Source organism: Corythoichthys intestinalis, chromosome 10 (assembly GCF_030265065.1).
Source record: "Corythoichthys intestinalis isolate RoL2023-P3 chromosome 10, ASM3026506v1, whole genome shotgun sequence".
Classification (NCBI taxonomy): Eukaryota; Metazoa; Chordata; class Actinopteri; order Syngnathiformes; family Syngnathidae; genus Corythoichthys; species Corythoichthys intestinalis.
The window spans coordinates 24,047,055-24,067,793 of record NC_080404.1 but is presented as its reverse complement, the minus strand read 5'-3'; the positions used below and the strand labels follow the sequence as shown (position 1 = coordinate 24,067,793).

Genomic DNA, 20,739 nt, shown 5'->3' with positions numbered 1-20,739 from the left:
TTCTTGACGGGAGCATATCGATAACCTTTTGGGATACAAAGTATCACGATGTATCGCCATTTCGATATTTTGTTGGGAATAACGCCGTTAAAAATAACGGGGTAATCTAACAAATTATTTTTTTCCGCTGTTACAACGCCGTTACCGTTACTGACGGTCAAAAGCACTGGGTTACTTACTCTGAATAAATTGAAGAAACTACCAGCCGTAGCGAGTCTACTGTACTCTGCTCTGTTTATTTGTCATCCAAGACTTGGAGTGCGTTCAGGTTCGAGAATAGCGCACGTGTTTTGTGCTTTTTCTTAGCAAAGATATACCACACAGGACGTGCTGGCACTCTGTTTCTTTAATAGCACATATCACTTCAATTATTTACACAAACGTACGTCTCTCGGCAGGCCGTGTCTCTAACTCACTCCCGCATCATGTGAGCAAAACAATATTGGCAATATTGCACTTTAGGGTGCCTCGGATAATTCTGTATCAGAATATTACAGCACGTACTTCTTATGACTCCAGGCTGTTTGTCCCTGCTCATTCAATTAGACAATGCTTTCCAAAGCTTGCTAACGTTTCTGTTTTTGCTACACCTGAATGCTAGCCTCGTTCCCATCCCCCACTGTCAGCAAGCAAGAATGCTGCTTCCATCTTGAGGACGGCAGACGCTTTCAGGGTGACGGGAGGAGTAGGGGGACGAGGCTACCTGAATGCACCACCTGGATAGATGCAATGGAAGTGATTGTGATTGGCTGAGGGTTAGAGTCATGTGTCATGGTAAGCGAATCAGAGCCGGTGTTTTCACACACAAATTGGAACAGCGCGTGCGGCAAACACACACACGCAAAACAGATGCAGAGGGATATGATGGCAGAGCATTCAGAGGAAAATCTGTCCTTTACGAGGTGGAGATATAAACACTATTTGAAGTCAAAATACTTGAAGTACAGTAGGCTATGTCTACTTGACCAGTTGTCTCAGGTTGTGAGAGTTAGATTTAATTGATTAAACTCACTTTATATTGTTATTTTATTATATTGTTTACTGTTTATTTTTGTTGCACTTCAAGTGTAGGATAAATCTGTTGCTGGTGAGTTGCAATAAATATTAGAAGGTTCTATAACACAACTACCTGTCTGTTCTTCTCTATTCAACTGACTCGAATACTGCTCAGAAAATTTCAAATTCTTTGACATACAATTTCTTTTTAAAGTAAAAGAAATAATTACTTTCCCTGGTAACTAGTTACTTTTACTATAGCGTATTTCAGTTACTAACTCAGTTACTTTTTGGAAGAAGTAGTGAGTAACTATAACTAATTACTTTTTTAAAGTAATGTGCCCAACACTGTTTGTCGCACCCCTACTATCCAGCATGCGTGTGTAATGCATGCATTGTATGGAGAAAAAGCGCGAGCATGACAAATTTGGACGGAAGCTGCCTTTTTGGGATGGGAAAAACAAAATAAGATCCTCTGCACCCCCTGCTGTGAGTGAATTCCAGGGCCCCTGCATTTGGCTGGTTTTTACGTTGTGACTGGACTGGGTCTGGGGACTGTCTTTCCCATCTGGAGTCCTGGCCCGGCCCCGCCGTTGCTGTCCGTCCGTCCGCCCTCCCGCCCCTCCCCGTTCCCGGCGTGAGTGACAGCTACGACGGCGACCTCCCGCAGACGCGCCTCGGGTTCGTTCTCGTTTGTGGCGTTGGACGTGATGCAATGCTCTGTTTTGGCCAACGTAACGCCCCCCACCACAGCGACACCGGCACGCGGGCAGAGAGGACGGAGCCCACGGGTGTAGCAAAGCATAGCCGAGCCTAGCTTAGCCCGCTGGACGTACTTGTGGAGCGGAAGCCATTGTTTGAGTTGTCAGCTAACATGGCAAGACAGCAACGCCGGTTAGAAGGGTAAGTCTCTCTTCGACATCACTTGGACTGTTTTGCTTTTGTTTTTTTAAAGCAGACTGTTTAAATACCGTGAGACCCCCTCTTATGGGACTGCATTTAGATGCTTGCTCGCTAGCCATCCCTCACGGTTGCATTGGGTGTTGTTTTACTCCAATATTTGACTTTTGCTACCTTTTCGTGTCGGTTTGGTGTATATTTCCTCAAATGGGGTTCTACAGTAACTTTGTAAAGGTGTAATATCCGAGCATCCCACAGAAAAAGCAGAATCCACACCCTTTTTTCCCGATTGTGTACTGCTCTTTTAAACCCCTGTAATCCGCTATTGTACACCTGGTGGCCACAAAATTAACCCTTGACGCCAAGATAATAAAACAAATTTAAGACCCTTTCAAGCAGATGCTAAATAAAGTTGAGAAAGTTAAAGTAAATAATAAATAAATATAGATGATAGCATTCATATAATGTTATGTATGATGTAAATTAGTGACAACAAGTTTAAAAAACATTAAGGCTGCTTTAATCTGGTATGGTAGGCATGAGCTACAGGTGCATGATGACACAAAGGTAACAAAGCAGTCACAGGCCAAACTTTGATGAACTTTAACCCTTGATAGGGCACTCATGAACTTTTTTTTTTGTTCTTCTTTAAACAGTGGCGGTCATCCCACACGATGAGTGCCGGCCGCCCGCCCGCAAGAGCTGCCACTTTCTCCCTCCCCGCTTTGGATTTCTTAAAAGTAGCCCCCCGGAGAGATGACGGACAGGAATGAGCCCCCCTTCTTCAACGACAACCACATGGAGGAGTTCCACGAGACTCTTCTGATGTATGACCCCATCGAGCTGTTCATCGAGACACTGACGGGGACCTGTTTCGAGCTGCGCGTCTTGCCTTTTGAGGCGATCATCTCCGTCAAGGCCAAGATACAAGGGCTCGAGGGTAGGCAAGGCATTATTTTGATACCCGCCGACTAATCACGGAGCATTTTTGCCACCGGTTGACACATCGAGCGAAAATGCATCGGATAGAGAACAAAAAAATGCATTGAGTAAAGTTAGACGCTAAATATGACACAACTGTTACTCCTGATTTTTTCCAAAGCAAAAGCAGATGCTTGCAAATATTGAATCTTGATGCATTGTGAAGATAATCAGAGTATAGTTTTTTTCCTTTTCAAAAAAGTGAAAAAAAAAGTTATTTTTCTTTTCCTTCTGCATGTCAAATATCCCTTTTAAAAAAATAAAATAGAGAATAAATACAGAATATTTGCATTTTTTCCGGTTTGTATTAAAGGGTACGACAACACCTGGGGAAATGCTAATATTCCATCATTTATCCATCAACGCATGCCTTTTGAATTCATATCATGCCACTTCGTGTAATTACACACATCGCAACACCAAGAAAATGATAGAAATTAGGTCGATTGTCAAGCTAAAACGACCCGCCCCCGAGATGCCGGAAATCTAGCATTTTGTGTGCGTGACGTCACTATAGGGAAACAACCGGCTCAGTGCTTAGTACTGAATGGCGGCGATGATGGCGGACAATTTTGTTTCTATTTGCAGCGACGAATCCGACGTAACGAACATTCTTCTAATGGTGACGAGGAGAGTTATGAACCTTTCTTTGGTGTTTTGGGTTATCAATTTGAGCCCAAACGAAAGCCAATGCAGCCTAATGAAAGGATCATTGAGGGGAGCAATCACACTGATGAAACACCGGCGGCAACAGAATCACCGAATGGTTTGTTTTGCATTTCTTTTTGTGAAGCTGATACACCGTGACCGCAAAATAAAGTAATGTATAGAATAATTATCATTTAATGTGCTACCATCGGTTTTCTCTCTGCCAACCGACACAAATATGAATGGGATTAGAGGATTAAGTCTATATATTTTACGAGCGATAATTTATACATGTGTCCAGTCCTATATCCAATGCGTGATATGCTTTTTATTATAAAAGAGTACTCACTCTGGCCATTTCCCTCCTTTGCTTTGCCTGGGGTGGTGAGGTGGTCTCATCAGTCCATCGTCCTCTTTCTTGTTATCTCGGGACATTTAGGTGGCTTCGCGTGTAGGTGGGCACCGCATCTGCTTTCAGCAGCAATTTCTAAGCAAAACCTGATTTCATTTGCCCATAGTTCGTATAGCTTTCAGGTGTAAAATGCGCACCACACAAAACCGTGCCGGAAGCCGGGTCTGCAAAATTAGACCTCTTAGCACTGACGAACTTTACTCATTGTCTGCGTAGTCCAGCTCTTTTTCTCGCGTTCGGGCACTCATGGGTACTACATTGCGACAAATGGCTCTTTGTAAACCACATAGCATGACAGGTTTGAACCATTTTAGCGATTTTTTGATAAAACACAAACGCAACTCTCTCGTCGATAAACAACGATGGCACCTGCCTCGACCTTTTGTTTCCTTGTTATGACGTCTCCGCCCCATTCGGCTGTTTCCGGAACACTTTCGGAAATGTTTGTCATTTTCGATTTATTTTCGATAATTGCTCATTAATGTGATTGATTTTTTTGTTAACTTTATCATTATTTGTTATCTTGGCACATAACGGTTCTAATGATGTCTCACACCCCCTTTGCGTTTTCATACCCTTTAAAAATGATTTTGACATTTTCTTTTAAATTATTTTATGTGAATGGGAGATAAACAGTAGGACATTTGTGTCTCCGTTTTGCAGTAGCATTAATCAGTCAAAAGAGGGCAGTCATAAATCAGCTTTTAGTGGCGTGTACTATGGGACCCTTATAAACCCTTATTGATTTCTCTCATAGCCTCTATTTTACGTGTGCGTGTCTTGTCAAGGCATCCCAGTTTCCCAACAACACCTCATCTGGAACAACCTGGAGCTGGAAGATGAACAATGTCTACACGATTACGGGTAAATGCTCCTTGCTGCCGTTAAATATCATATCGCTGTCCAAAGAATTGACAAAAACTTGGTGGTTACACACCTAGTTTTGTAGTCAACGCGTATATTTTTTATAGCATTGAGGAGGGCTGCACTTTGAAGCTGGTCTTGGCTATGAGGGGAGGTCCAGTCAACAACGGACGAGGTAAGAAAAAAAATACAACTGTGGTACCTCGACATACGAACGCTTCCGTATACGATATAGTCCAATTATGAAGGTTTTTTGCAGGCTTCGTTTTACGGAAAAATAGTCAAAACACGATAGAGACTATGTAGTGAAAAAGATACGTGTGTACTTTCTGCTTTTATAAGTCACGCCATAACATCCTGTTGCCCTATTGGTCAGAATCTTTCCCGCCGTGCTTCAGTAACGCAATTCTACTCTCCTATCGGCCTGTTGTTGATGATGATTCAATTAAGCCGTCGCAGTATGTTTACGTGCACACACAGAGGTGACTGTTGCTGTTGCTCTCGTTTTCACCAAAAGAGCACAAGTCCACTTGCATTTTTGTCTTGCGGTGAATTTTTAAAACCACACACTGTTCGCTACATGAGTATCACATTAAGAGCACAAGTCTGCTGGCGTTTTTGTCTCACGAACAGTGAGCTCGGAACCATTCTGGAGCAGAAGGAAGCCATCAAAGCAGTAACACCTTGGAAAAGTGTGACTCTCTTTTCATGTAAGAGGAGCCAGTTTCATGATGAAATGGATAGACTTCTTAAGGAATAGGAAATGGCTGGAGACACAATCACCGGGACGGTAGTTTGCCACAAAGCCAGCGCCCTTTCCATCTTGTGAAAGAAGATGACGCCGGCTTACTCCAAAAGTATGCCATTTTTTTTCTTTGCATCATATTCCATGATCTACTTGAAGTAGAGCTTGGAACCAATTACATGCAAAACACATCTCAAGATTCTTAAAACAATCATGATACGAAAGCAACTCTGGGTTTGGTATGTCGAGGTACCACTGTACTTGAAAGCTACAAGATGGTGCTTATGGACTGTTGATCGCAAACCCTCATGAAACTCTTTCCAGTAACAACGGAGGATCCCATGAAAGAAGTGGTGGACTCAATAGAGGGCACCAAGGAAGACGCCTGGGAGAAAAACTTGGCCAACAAGCCGCTCACGTTCGTAGTCTACCGCGAAGGCGATCAGATCAACTTCTTCCGGGTGGTGGACAGGGGAGACACTACCCTTCCCCCTATGTCAGAATCGCTCAGGTCTGAATTCAAATCAGGTCCGCTGTACCCGTTTAGACACTGCACGCATCTCCTCTTCTTCCAGCGCCGGCTCGGTGTGCAACATGTGCACCAAAGAGGACAGCGGCGAGCTCGGCGCAGCCACGCACAGCCAAGAAAATACCATCACGATGAGCAAAATGAGGGCACTCAAAGCTAAGATGGAAGACATGAACATCAACAAGAAGGTAGCCTTGTAGGAAAATCCGTCGTTATTTATTGGCCATCAATGGGTGCCATAGACGTCCAATCCATTTGAAGCGAGAGGGCAACCCTCCCACTTGAAACGGATTGAACGTCTACTAGCGACAAACTCGGTAAATTTCACAACAGAAGGATGAAAACGGCCACGTGATTGGACGCATTGCAATTGCAGCCAACGAGTATCATGAACAAGTCAATTTTACCGCATACTTAAAAATAATGAACATATTTTGTGTGCTTTACTATATGTATGAATTCTAATTGTGCTTAACTCATAGAATGTGTTGTGGTAGTTAGTAAAAGACAAATAGATATTCACAGCACCCATTGGCGGGAATAGACGTCCATTTCAACCGGCAGGGGCTGTAAGCGAGCTGATGATGGATTGGATGTTTACAGCCGTCAATGACAGCCAAAGAGTTGATAAATGACTTTTGTTGGCTTATGTGGGCTATTGTAGTCAAATGACTAAAACACAGGACAGATAATGACCTTAAATGTGTAATTAGTAAGACTATACGGCCTGTTGGCTACACTAATATACCTCTTGTTCGGATACGGACTATACGGCCTGTTGGCTACACTAACATACCTCTTGTCCGGATACGTTCTTGCACGGAGAATTTCAGTGTGGCATGACGGTATGATGTAAACAATGGAGGCGGACAATCAATACGTGACATTTCTGCTCCTCTATTCCACAGTCATTGTTTACAGTTGATCATTTAGAGTGTAGAGTAGGTGTCTCTCATGTCATTTCTGGCTCTTTTGACGAGTGCATGTGCGCCAACCTGTAATTTTAAATGTGGTAGGTGCCGACTCGCTCGACTTGAACGAGCTGTGATGAGCTGAAAATGCATTCACACATTTTTCTTGAACCTTCGAATATACGTCGCAATAATATGCTTCAATATAGTGCCCATTTGTGGTCCTCCCATCACGAATTTACAGAGCTCGTGTCCCACGTTAAGTCTCCGATCAGCCAGCAGCGGGGCTGGCCCCTCCTAACTCAATGCCAACCGAACTGGAGTATATAAAAATGCGTAGGGGAAAATTAAACCCCAAAAAGTGAACTGCGTGGTACCCCCAGTCAAAGAGGTGCTAGATCAGTTTAATTTTAATGTTATTTTCGCCTGTTAAAAGTGTCGCCACTTCCAGGAGCCCCAGTTATGCACAAGCATTCCCGGTTGTGGTTTCCACCTCCAGGAAATATACACAGCGCCACACCATATGTTTCTATTTGTTATTTGACGACTGGCGAGTGCATAACTGAGCATCGATTGTAACATCCCAAGTAAAGATACACGATAATATTGGTCACCGATAATTATTGGCCGATAATGGCAATTATGACGTCACACAGATAATCCAGATATAAAAAAATTCAACCGATAATGCAATCCGATAATTATATACTTGATTTAGCCTCCAAATGTGCACAACCGAAGAATTCAGCACGACGCCACCTCAACCCCTCCCCTCTCTGAAGCCCCTGAGGGAGGAGGGGTTGAGGAGGCGGAGTTACACGACAAGAAATAGTTGAATATTATGGCGGCTGTTACTAAAAAAACGACGCTCTCGCCATCTGCGAAACATGTACCGCAGAAGTTCCACGAGGCCGAAAGAAAGCGTCCTCATTCAAAACCACTAACCCAGCATCCATTTAAAACTGCATCACAAAGATTTTTGGAACGAATACGAGGCTGCTGCTAGCGGGAATGCTAAAGCTATTGTAAACACTAAGTTAAACTACGGGGCTTGTGACGATACAGAGTCGGGTTGTTTGGGAAAGCAGCCCAAGGCGGGTGGTAAACTCGCATCTAAGGCTAAATACCGGCACGACTGGGGACCGATAGTCGGCAAGTAGCTGTCTTCCGACAGAGCCCGCCACTTTGGCCGGTCCGGCAAGCCGCTGCGGGGCGGGCAGAGCCCAGTTCCCCGGCTTCAGGACCTCCGGCGAACACCCTGGTTTCTCAAGCGTTCCCTCACGGCGTGCGAGCAGAGCCAGGCCCCAAATACGCCGCGGCGAACCGGCCGGTGTTGTGCCGAAAAATAGCCGCCCCGCGTGAAATGTCCCCCGTGACGGGAACGCTTGTTTATAACGCATTATTTGAGCGTTTATTTTATTTATTTGTTTATTTATTTTATTATTGAGCGCCCACACGTCACTTGTACAAACAGCTTTTTCTTACCAATCGATGGACATGGAAACGATTTTCTTGTGCCGTGAATATTTATTATTTTACTCTGCTTGAACTAATAAATGTCATACCAGTGTGATTGTCATTGGGATATGGTCGTGAAAACCTGTAGACTAATACATTTCTGTTCAAAGATGTTTATGTGGCCCATTCCACGATTTGTTATTAAATACAGTACTAGTATTTTGTTTAATTTATTAATTTAAAACTGATTTTACAGTCGTAAATCCATGACTTTAATGCGTCCATGAAAACATTTGATGTTTTCACCTCAATAAAGCGTTATAAATAAGTTTTCCCGTCAGGGGGGACATTTCACGCGGGGCGGCTATTTTTCGGCACAACACCGGTGCGGGCGGATTATCCGGTACGAACGTAGCCGCCGCCGAGACGAGACACGTTTTTTTTTTTACCGAAATGACCCGAGAGCCAAAGCTCTGGATAAAAAAATAATGCAGTTTATACGACCACCATTCTTCATGAAAAACATGCCAATTACATTTTCACCACGTACATTTGGAAAAGTGATGTCCAGTAAGCAAGCTTATAATGATGGCACAGTGGTTAGATGATAATTTAAACATGGAGAAAATGAAGTCAGCCAGTCAATAATGCATTCAGTATGTAACGTGACGAGCGGTCAGATGACTTTGTAACGCAATGGGTACATGACATCTCGCTCTTTTGAGTTAATCATTTTCACAGTGTGCAACGAAGCATATAACATTAGCAATCACTTTTCAAATTAATTTAACTTATTTGTCTGCTTAATTACAGTCACAGTAGATAATCAAAACTTATTGGCACTTATTAACACTTATCAATTTAAATATGCACATTCCTGTTGTAATGAAATAACAATAATATTCTGTAGCCACAAATATTATTCAAAATCTTTTCTTCTTCCAAGTTTTTTTTTTTAGGATGAAGTATAATAATGTATTGCTTAAAATAAGGCTGTTAAGATTATTTTCAGCTAGCTATTTTTCTTCCAGGAAATCTGAGAGAAATACACTTCAAGCGCTGGCAGATAATTTCACTTATTTCCAATAGATTTACACTTAAAACTGACCAGTTTTAAGGAGGTGTGTTTTGCAGTGTATTAATGTTATATATGTTAGGTAATGTTATATATGTTAGGAATGGCTTACTTTTTAAAGGCATTTTTGTGCAACTTAGGTACAGTGCCTTGCAAAAGTATTCGGCCCCCTTGAACCTTGCAACCTTTCGCCACATTTCAGGCTTCAAACATGAAGATATAAAATTTTAATTTTTTGTCAAGAATCAACAACAAGTGGGACACAATCGTGAAGTGGAACAAAATTTATTGGATAATTTAAACTTTTTTAACAAATAAAAAACTGAAAAGTGGGGCGTGCAATATTATTCGGCCCCCTTGCGTTAATACTTTGTAGTGCCACCTTTTGCTCCAATTACAGCTGCAAGTCGCTTGGGGTATGTTTCTATCAGTTTTGCACATCGAGAGACTGACATTCTTGCCCATTCTTCCTTGCAAAACAGCTCGAGCTCAGTGAGGTTGGATGGAGAGTGTTTGTGAACAGCAGTCTTCAGCTCTTTCCACAGATTCTCGATTGGATTCAGGTCTGGACTTTGACTTGGCCATTCTAACACCTGGATACGTTTATTTTTGAACCATTCCATTGTAGATTTGGCTTTATGTTTTGGATCATTGTCCTGTTGGAAGATAAATCTCCGTCCCAGTCTCAGGTCTTGTGCAGATACCAACAGGTTTTCTTCCAGAACGTTCCTGTATTTGGCTGCATCCATCTTCCCGTCAATTTTAACCATCTTCCCTGTCCCTGCTGAAGAAAAGCAGGCCCAAACCATGATGCTGCCACCACCATGTTTGACAGTGGGGATGGTGTGTTCAGGGTGATGAGCTGTGTTGCTTTTACGCCAAACATATCGTTTTGCATTGTGGCCAAAAAGTTCAATTTTGGTTTCATCTGACCAGAGCACCTTCTTCCACATGTTTGGTTTTTCTCCCAGGTGGCTTGTGGCAAACTTTAAACGAGACTTTTTATGGATATCTTTGAGAAATGGCTTTCTTCTTGCCACTCTTCCATAAAGGCCAGATTTGTGCAGTGTACGACTGATTGTTGTCCTATGGACAGACTCTCCCACCTCAGCTGTAGATCTCTGCAGTTCATCCAGAGTGATCATGGGCCTCTTGGCTGCATCTCTGATCAGTTTTCTCCTTGTTTGAGAAGAAAGTTTGGAAGGGCGGCCGGGTCTTGGTAGATTTGAAGTGGTCTGATGCTCCTTCCATTTCAATATAATGGCTTGCACAGTGCTCCTTGAGACGTTTAAAGCTTGGGAAATCTTTTTGTATCCAAATCCGGCTTTAAACTTCTCCTCAACAGTATCTCGGACCTGCCTGGTGTGTTCCTTGGTTTTCATAATGCTCTCTGCACTTTAAACAGAACCCTGAGACTATCACAGAGCAGGTGCATTTATACGGAGACTTGATTACACACATTTGGATTCTATTTATCATCATCGGTCATTTAGGACAACATTGGATCATTCAGAGATCCTCACTGAACTTCTGGAGTGAGTTTGCTGCACTGAAAGTAAAGGGGCCGAATAATATTGCACGCCCCACTTTTCAGTTTTTTATTTGTTAAAAAAGTTTAAATTAGCAATAAATGTTGTTCCACTTCACGATTGTGTCCCACTTGTTGTTGATTCTTGACAAAAAAATTAAATTTCATATCTTTGTATGAAGCCTGAAATGTGGCGAAAGGTTGCAAGATTCAAGGGGGCCGAATACTTTTGCAAGGCACTGTATTTACTCTGTAAGTAATTGTTGCCAAAAGTTTACCATTACACAATGTCAGACAATCTGTCATTATTTAGATGTTGGAATTGACGACTTGTTCATATTTTATGTTGGAAAAAAAGAGCAATAAATTAAAATTTTACATAAATCTTTTAATAGAATTATCGGCTTGACATTATCAGTTATCGGTTGGAATGAGGAGAAAATTATCGGTTATCGGTATCGGTTGAAAAATGTGTTATCGTGCATCACTAATCCCAAGTAACGATGTCAGGCTTTCGTTGTTTTCTAAAGATTTATTTCAATCCCAACTCGGCGGCTGCTTGTAAAATTCAAGCGTGCCTTCCCTTCACTCTCGCTCCCGCGTGAGTTTCCAGATCAGAGGTAAACCGCGCAGACGAGGGCGTAACACATGAGGCTGCTCCTTTCTATGCATGTGGAGTTTTCGCAAATGCAGGCGTACCTTGCAGAAGCGGGGGCCTTAAACGCATCTTAAACATAGTGCGGACAGGTATAAAATAGTTGTCAAAATACCCCAGAGAAAATGATCTGTCCTAGTGTAGACGTAGGCGTAGCCTAATATTGCGGTTTGCAGAGCTACTAACAGTAAAACAGTCATTTGTTTTATTAATAAAACAATTCGCAATTGAAGTAGAACTAGTAATAAAGTGCTACTTTAAAATAGTTGCATTAGTTTCGCTGAAACCTATTGAAGTAGAACATAAAAGAAATAATAAACTCATTAGCTCCTAGTCAAAATGGATTGGACATCTTGCACTGTCAATGGCACTAAAAGATGAGCATTATAGACACGCCTCCCAGTTTAAACAAATTTGACGTCTATACTTGTCAATGGCAGGCAATGAGTTCATAAATGACACAATAATGTTGGTAAAACATCATGAAAACCCCTTCTTTCAAGTGCCTCAGGATATTGTGTTCTATGGCTAAATAGAATTGACTTAGATTTTTCCTCATAAAAAAGAAAGTTTTTTCTACTGTTCCTTAGTTATAAGCAGTTGAACATCATAAACAACAATGTTTACACGTCACTGGTAGTGAATGAGATGGCCACCTAATCTTCAGAAATCTAGCCTGATGTATGGTATGAAAAAGCATGCATGCAGCTATTATATGCCTAATTGTCATCCCGCAGCCAAAGAAGACCACGAGTAAGGCAAAACCGAATCCCCCCTCTGGCCCGCACCCGACGCCTTCTATAACTCGACTCCACCGGGGCTTCCTGCGTTCGCTCCCGCAGATAAAAAACCAGGCTCGCCAATCCGCTGGGCATCTGCCTCCCATCGCGGATCAAGAATTCCCAGTCCCCAGACGGACGCCGTTCCCCTCGCCGCTTCGCTACACACTGGAAGAGGACCCCGGCTCACCCTTCGCCAGCATTCGACCTCCTACCAAGATTTCCCGTTTGGATGTTGGAGGCGGCCGCCAGATGGGGGGCTGCGTGTACCCTAAGCTTCCTCCACTGTGCGCGAGAGGATCGCCCGAAACCGCGTTCGAGCCGGTCGGCGAGGCGGTCCGCTTGAGTTTATTGGAGGAATCCGGCAGACTGGTGGCGCCGTCGCAGTCTCCTGCCTTGTTCGGGAAAATGGCGGACCCCTTGAGTTTGAATTTGGACCCTCGGTCGGAAGAATCTTGTAAAACCTTTGATGGAGGGGCGCCGATTTCCTCGACTTCACTCGGTACTTGGACCCTAAGAAACGGCGGCGCGGATTTAACGCAACTGGGCGCTGCCTTGGGTTTAAGCCCCGCCTCCGGCTCCCCGAAGCCACTCCTCCAGCCTTATGACACGCAGGTAAAACAGCGCAGCCCGTCAGGTCACACGGGGCGCCTTCGGGGTAGCGCTGCCGCTAAGGTGAAGTCGCCTGGCAAGCGGTCCAATCTACTCACCAAGAGGGAAGCCAGAACCGTGACTAAGATGGCCAAACAAGCCGACAGAGAGCAAGCCATCAACTTGGACCTCCTGGCCTCGCTCTCTGCGAGGTCTGAGGACACCAAGACGGGAGGCCCGGGGGTTCAGCTGCCAGCCGCCACGCCGGTCACGCAGGGCGTCCCGGGCTCCAGGCTGCCCGGTCTCCCTCAGGCGGTGAGATTCACTTTTAACTCGGGACCGGCTCTCAGTGCCATCGACGGCGCCTGACGTCCCATCTGTTCCGAATGAACGAAATGGATCAGATGTCAAGCGCCGTCAATGGAGGCCGATTTACTAGACCAGGGGTAGCCAACCCTGGTCCTCGAGAGCCGCAATACAGCTTGTTTTCCATGTCTTCCTCCTTTGACACACCTGAATCAAATGATCAGCTCATCAGCAAGCTCTGCAGTTGCCTGATAACAATCCTGATAATTTCCAACAATCCAGCTTGTTTTCCATGTCTCCTTCCTCCAACACACATGAATCAAATTATCAGGATTGTTATCAGGCAACTGCAGAGCTTGCTGATGAGCTGATCATTTGATTCAGGTGTGTTGGAGGAGGGACACATGGAAAACAAGCTGGATTGCGGCTCTCGAGGAGCAGGGTTGGCCACCCCTGTATTAGACTCATTCAGAAGAAGCTCACATAGCACCTGTTAATGTTACAATGTATCACAAAAGTGAGTACACCCTCACATTTCTGCAGATATTTAAGTATCTTTTCAGGGGACAACACTGACAAAATTACACTTTGACAAAATGAAAAGTAGGTTATATCATAGAGTTAATTTATTTTCCCTTCAGAATAAATCAAAATATAGCCATTAATATCTAAACCCCTGGCAACAAAAGTGAGTACACCCCTTTGAATAAAACGTGTATCCCTAAAAGTCCGAATTGAGGTCTGAGCCTGTTAGTGCTCAGACCATACGCTGCACATCAAATTGGTGTGCTTGGATTTCACCCCAGGAAGAAGCCTCTTCCGAAGACGGTACACAAGAAAGCCCGCCGTCTCATCAGACCATAGGACATGGTTCCAGTAATCCATGTGCTTTGTTGAAATGTCTTCAGCAAACTGCCTGCGGGCTTTCTTGTGTACCGTCTTCACCGTCCGAAATGTTGGTCAATCTGTTCATTTTTTTAGCCTCTTAATAGCAAATATTTTTTTCTTTTTCATTTGAATTCTAATTTAAAAATGGGGAAGAAAAATAGTAAATATTCCCTTAATTGGTGGACTTGTCTTATTACATATTTGCTTGTCAAAAATAGCTTCCGTTTTATTTAATCCAGAAAAACCAAAACAAAATGAGTTGTTTACAAAAGCATCACATTATTTTGAAATACAGTTTAAATCTGAAATAACCAAAACTATTTTTTGATGAAATCTGAATAAGACTCAACGAAATTCACATATTTGGCTCTTAAAAAAACATGAGAATAACTACAAACGGCATTTATTTATTTGTTGAAAAATAAATCCATTGGTTCTGCAAACCCCAATAATATAGTCACACATTTTGTTTGAAAAAAGCTTTTTTTTTTTTTTTTTAAATCTGAGAAACTCATTTCACTTCTAAAAACATTATTTACAAGTATATTATAATCCCCTAAAGAAATTGACAAATTTTGTTAAACATGAGCATTTTTGCTTTGAAAAACAATTCCCCATCAAAATGACCGCACCAAACTGCATTTGGGCATTTTTACAAACTGCATGTCCTAACCTCTCATAATATTTTTAAGTGTGATGTCAATTCATGGAGATCGCAAGTAGATTTTTTTTTTTTTACATGAATTGGTTCAGGCCTACTATAGAGTTTCTCCTTCTAACATACTTGACTTTTGTTTCCCCATCCAGATTAACAAAGGTCTGGCGTCCAGCAGGGCAATGGTGCCTCCATTTAGAAGAGTTGGTAAGAAAGACTAGTCGAGCCGCCGCACCATCATCATGAAAAGACTAGTCGCGCCGCTGCACCAGCATCATGACCCATGACCGCAGCTCAAACTAGCGCTCAAGCAACAAATGTACATTTTTGCGCAAAAGATAATCATTCAAAGTTTTTCACTAGTAGACGTTCGATCCATTTACAGATGAGAGGGCCTTGCACTCAACATGGATTAGATGTCTGTAGCCGTCCATGGCAGTCAATGAACTAATTTGACTGCCACTCCAATTGGATTGGATATACAGTACATGACTGTCAATAGCAGCCAATAAGTTCAAATCAATTTGACGGCAAAATTTGAAAAATTCCAATTTAAAAATCTTGTTTCACTTTCAAGCAAATGCGTAATCTGGTTGAAAAAGTTTATTAAATAAATAATAAGTACTAAAATATGTTTTCATTTCTGTTTTAATTAGAATGATGTACATTGATCAATAAACAATACATAAATATGCCAGTATTAACATAGTTGCTAAATTAAACTATTATTAAACTAATTGTTGCTGACATTTTAAGTATGCTTCTAATTAGCGCCAGCAGGCATCTATGGTAAAAAACAGGCAACAACAATAAAAATGTTTTAAAAATCTCTGAATAAAAAAAGAATATTTTTCACTTGGTTTTGTACAAAATGCCGTTCAGCCCTATTTAAATGAAAATAAAAACAATCTGTTAAAAATGTTTTTAATAAAGACGCTTTTTACTGTTAGGGTTAGCCTAACCCTAAATTACCGTACGATTTTCTTTTTCAACCATAACCCTGAAAAAATGCTAATTGAAATTGACTAATGAATGTGTTAAAAAAAAAAAAAAAACATTAGACAGGTCAATAATTTCAACTGCATGAGCGTCAAAATAGCTGGTGATTGATTTGATAATCGCCCATGTAAATGAATGCAACCTTGATGACTTTGTGGTCTTGTCTCGTGTTGCCTATAGGACAACGGCAGTATTTTTCCGTGTAGTATTTTCCTCAGTATCTTTCCGTCTTTTCCAAGGAACTCTGACGCACAACCTACCCCCGCTCAAGGCCCCCTCCGGCACCAAGAAAAAGAGTTCCAAGCACTGCTTCCTTTGTGGCAAGAAGACTGGTTTGGCCTCCAGCTACGAGTGCAGGTACGAGCACTGATAGTTGGCTCGCCACCTCTGTCCATTGTCTTGACTGCGTGCGTTTGATTCCCCGCAGGTGCGGCAGCAACTTCTGTGCCGCTCACCGCTACGCAGAGACGCACGACTGCTCGTACGACTACAAAGGGGTGGGACGCCGCTTCCTGCGGGACAACAACCCGCTGGTCAGCGCTCCAAAGTTACCCAAGATTTAGAAACTTATTCCGAAAAAAGCGCGAACGGACCATCCTATTCACCGTCTTGTGCTTTTTACCCCCCCATCCCAATTTTTCTAACTACTCAAGTTAAGTGTTCCTTTTATTTCATGTGCAGGTACGTTGTTTGTTTCCAGGCAAAAAAAAAATCTCAGCCAGATGCACTTTAGAAATAACAAACATTTACACTTCGATACAAGGGTGAGGGGTAATTTTATTGAGTTTTGAGTTTTTCCCCTCACGAGCTCTTAATTCTCTCAGTGTCATTGACGGTGATAGACGTCCAATGACATAGCTCTTTAAAAAAAATGATACTCTTCCATTTGAACTGAGAGGGATGCAAATGGATTGGACATCTTATCGCCGTCAATGGCAGACGATGAGTCCAGAGACGATATTTATTCAGAAAGTATTTAAAGTCTGCAGTTTGTGTCTGTGTGGACGCCAGTCATAACTGTATCATTTAAATGTGTTAAGTCACGGTGGTTGCCAAAATGGTGTTTTTTTTTTTTGTTTTGTTTTTTTTTTAATGTTGCAAAAATCACAACTGCAGGGGTTTGACTGAATAAAAGTTTTTTTCCCCGTACATGTTTCTTATGATAAATTTTGATCTCAGTCAAATGCATTGGACGTCTATGAACCTTATTGGCAGTGAATGAGTTTACTTGAGCTTCCTTCCGGTCAAAATGGATTGGACGTCTAGTGCAGTCAACAGCACTTAAAGATGACCATTCACAGCAAGTCCTCTTTGTTATGGATATTGTCAATGGCAGGCAATGTGTTCATTGTGTCTCACTTCCTTGTAAAGGCACTTGTTGATTTTGCGTCACTTACTGTACATTAGTACTATTTGGACTGAATAGAAGTTGAATGTGTAATTGGAAAAGAACGAGTCCATTGAAAATGTATGTGTAGATTAGGCCTTAACAATATATCGTTTGAACATTGCCATCGCAATGTGTGCATGCGCAATAGTCCCATCGCAGGACGTGCAATTTTTTTTTATGTAAACTTTTGTTTTGCTTCATAAAAGCAGCAATTGTGCAGATATGGCTTCCTAGATCCCTTTTATCTACACCAATCATTCACAAATAAACCCCCTTAGCCTGGAATAAAAGGTATTATATTAATACTAGAGATGTCAAGATCGCATATTTTTTCACCCGATTTTGAGAATCTGCTGATAGAGTCCCGAGCCGATGCCGAAAATTTTTTTTTTTTTGCTTTGATGCTCACAGTCAAGATCTGCTTCTCACTTACACGATGAATGAGTTGCTACAGCACACTTCGGGCTGGGCTGCAAGTTTAACGATGATTAACACATTTGTGCCTTTGATCGTGTCACATTCTGCTACTGGTCAGATTTTGCTTTGTTACAGAGCGTTCCGACGTCGCACCTGCAGCCAATCCCAGCTCATCAACAGTAGTGTATAAACGCAGACTATCCAAGAGATGGGCGCCGAGATATTGTCTTGCTGATGGCCTTTTGATACATCGCAGTCTAGTCTCGTTGCATTTAACCTATTTCGCCCATGTGTGGGGTTTTTGTTCGTCTGCTGCTCGTTTGTGTTCTCTACCTTGTGCAGTTGTTTGAGTGTTTTACTTAGTCATTTTCGCGCTCTGCCTATAGCCTTAGTTACTCTCGAGTTAGTATTTTTGAGCTCCGTTGAGCTGCTGTCACTGTTAAATAAACCCTTGTACGAATCCCTCAGTTATTGTCAGCTTTGAGGTCCAACCTTGTTTCCGCATTTGCGGCCCCTAACAGATCGTAGCGCTACTGAGGTACAAGCTACAAACCTGTCAATCATCAAGTTTAAGCATAAGTTTAAGTACAAAACGCCAATGGTGATTAAAAAAATAGTTTGATCGCACTGCTAAGCAGGAAGGAAGGTGTGAGGCTGTACGAGCATGAAGCAGAAAACCACACCGATCCTTTTCACCTGATTCTGATCCTCTGAAAAATGGCGCGATTGGCCCGATTTTTGATCACGTGATTGGATCGAGACATCTCGAATGACTAAAATATGGTCATAGTGAGTCAACCAAAGTCTTCCAGAACAGACCTATCAAGTCTAGTTTTAGCATTGCAATACATATTGCAAACCACCAAAAAATCGCAATGTCAAGTTTTTCCCAAGTATCTTTCAGCCCTATAGTAGATGTCGAATTTTAGAAGTAGAACTGGACATTTTTGCAAAGAAAAAATAGACTCGCTTGTGACCCTTGATTTTGTGAATGTTTTTGATGCGTGAATTTGATCCAAAAAAATCAGTTTAAAATGTTTTTGCCATTGGAAATCAACGGCCCTTCATTTGCTGCTGAACCGTGAATGTTGAGGGCCAAACAGATTCTTTGCTATATTGTTGCGGTTGGAAAATGTCGATGGGCTTTGTGGCGTGCCCAAAGGTTTTCCCTATACAGTAGGGAGATTTGCTTTGCAAACTATTCCCACAATAAATCGAAAAGCAGTCTCTTTTGCACCATCACCAAAATGTTTTGGTCCTAAAACTGTGCTAAAGACACACATGCCTGACAATTTGGCAACCACACTTCAAGTTAGGAGAACAGAGGCTCCGTTGTCAGCGAGGTGCATGGGCTGTGCATTAGTAATCAGGCCAAAGCCAAGGACAAGTTTCACACCAGGAGGAGAGCCTGACAGTCAACATTCTGCGGGTTAATAATTGAGCTAAAACCCACATAAGTGGACCGTACTGCATGGGATTCGTTCGACCCCTTGGCCGAAAACACAAAAAGTAGGTCGATTGTCAACTAATTGAGTTATGTTGGCCATTTGATCGGAATCGCTTATATCGCACGCGAGCAGATTGGAAATGGGTTGTGACGTCACACCACACAGTGCTTTCTACACGCTGCATTCAATGTAAAAAAAGTGAAATCAATACAAATCATCTCCGTCAGTGCCACATGAAACATGACCATTCTGAGTGCCATTGACAAAAGATGTCTAATCATGTGGCTCTTGAAGGGATCCACGGATAGAAAGACTTTCAGTTCTTAAAAAATGTGTTAAAATAATTTGATATTGAAACCCCTCTTGATGTTTTCGTTTTTATACAATTTGTAAAATTTAACTAGTTGGTCGCCATTGTTGTTGACGTCGCAGGGCAGTGACGTCACATGGTTACGCTGCCTGGCTTCCAGAGTATGACTCGCGGACATAAACATGCCATCTGTTCAACCCTTTCAGTTTGAACCCGAGAGGAACATGAATGAAAATGACATTACTGTTGATATTTCACAAAACGAGCAGCAAAAGCAAAATTAACTGAGATAAGAATAGCAAAAAAAAAAAGTGTTCTGCCAAAATGTGCTACACTGGCGAAACGTCCTGCAAGAGGCGAATTTGACACCCAAAGTACTACCGTGCGCTTTCAGCTTTTGTTTAGATGCATACAGACAGAACATACTAAAGATGTCTTAAGAAAACACTTAAATGTAATATCAAATAAGGGTGGTTTAAATATGCTTAGTGTCTAATGTGGTCAACAGATCAACAATCTGCTTTAAAGAAGGAAACAATGCTTAAAGGTATGAGAAGGAAACGCATACAAAAAGTATTTTGAGGTAATGAAAAGGTAATAAAAACACATGGTAAGTACTCGCCGCTTTTAACTGATGAGCACGTGTTGGACGTGTGGCCCCATAGAAGGAATTGCAGTAACCCGGTGGTAATCGCCGAGTGACAGTGACAATCTACGTCTTCACCCCGAGCGTCCATTGCAGGTAATAAAACATGGCGCCCTCCGTAGGTCAAAATATGTACTATATATTATAGATTTCAATTGTCGCTTATTAGAGCCTACGTCTTAGTCCGAGGTTCCCTTTTCAAATGAACTCTATCACTATAGTTGTCCAAACCATTTGAACTGAGAGGTTTAGCAGCGAATGAGCAAAGTTCAAATGGTTTGGACGTCTATCGCCGTCAATGTCAGACAACGAGTTGCAACAGAAAAATCAGGTCGCTGCATGGTAGCCCCTCCCGGTCCAAATAAATTGCACATCTATCGTCGCCAGTAGCACTGCCACATGAATTATGACAATTCTGAATGTCGTTGACAAAAGACATTCAATTATGTGGCTCTATTGAATGAAATTCAAACTTTTTAAACGTTTTAATCCCTAGTGGACGAGGTCACTTCAATGGATTGAACATATGTGGCCTTCAATGGCAGCTAATGTGTTGGTACAGCTGAAAAACTGATTTTTGTTTCTTTATTTCAACACTTCAAATAAAT

General features: G+C 42.2%; 1 protein-coding gene across 1 annotated transcript; it reads left to right on the top strand.

Annotated features, from left to right (window-relative positions):
- The first annotated feature begins 1,405 nt into the window (after nucleotides 1-1,405).
- Nucleotides 1,406-17,069, top strand: zfand4 (zinc finger, AN1-type domain 4). Its single transcript, XM_057849155.1, has 10 exons — nucleotides 1,406-1,899; nucleotides 2,553-2,836; nucleotides 4,726-4,801; nucleotides 4,909-4,976; nucleotides 5,871-6,057; nucleotides 6,122-6,263; nucleotides 12,440-13,387; nucleotides 15,074-15,128; nucleotides 16,160-16,277; nucleotides 16,348-17,069. Exons 2-10 carry the CDS (start codon nucleotides 2,653-2,655, stop codon nucleotides 16,481-16,483), a joined length of 1,914 nt encoding a protein of 637 aa, XP_057705138.1. The 5' UTR covers nucleotides 1,406-1,899; nucleotides 2,553-2,652; the 3' UTR covers nucleotides 16,484-17,069.
- The last annotated feature ends 3,670 nt before the right edge of the window (nucleotides 17,070-20,739 follow it).

Excerpts from the sequence above, each read along its gene's own strand:
- zfand4 (XM_057849155.1), top strand. The coding sequence starts at position 2,653 with ATGACGGACAGGAATGAGCCCCCCTTCTTCAACGACAACCACATGGAG. Across the intron at positions 4,802-4,908 it reads CAATGTCTACACGATTACGG|CATTGAGGAGGGCTGCACTT; the intron begins GTAAATGCTCCT and ends TATTTTTTATAG. Across the intron at positions 15,129-16,159 it reads GCCTCCATTTAGAAGAGTTG|GAACTCTGACGCACAACCTA; the intron begins GTAAGAAAGACT and ends GTCTTTTCCAAG.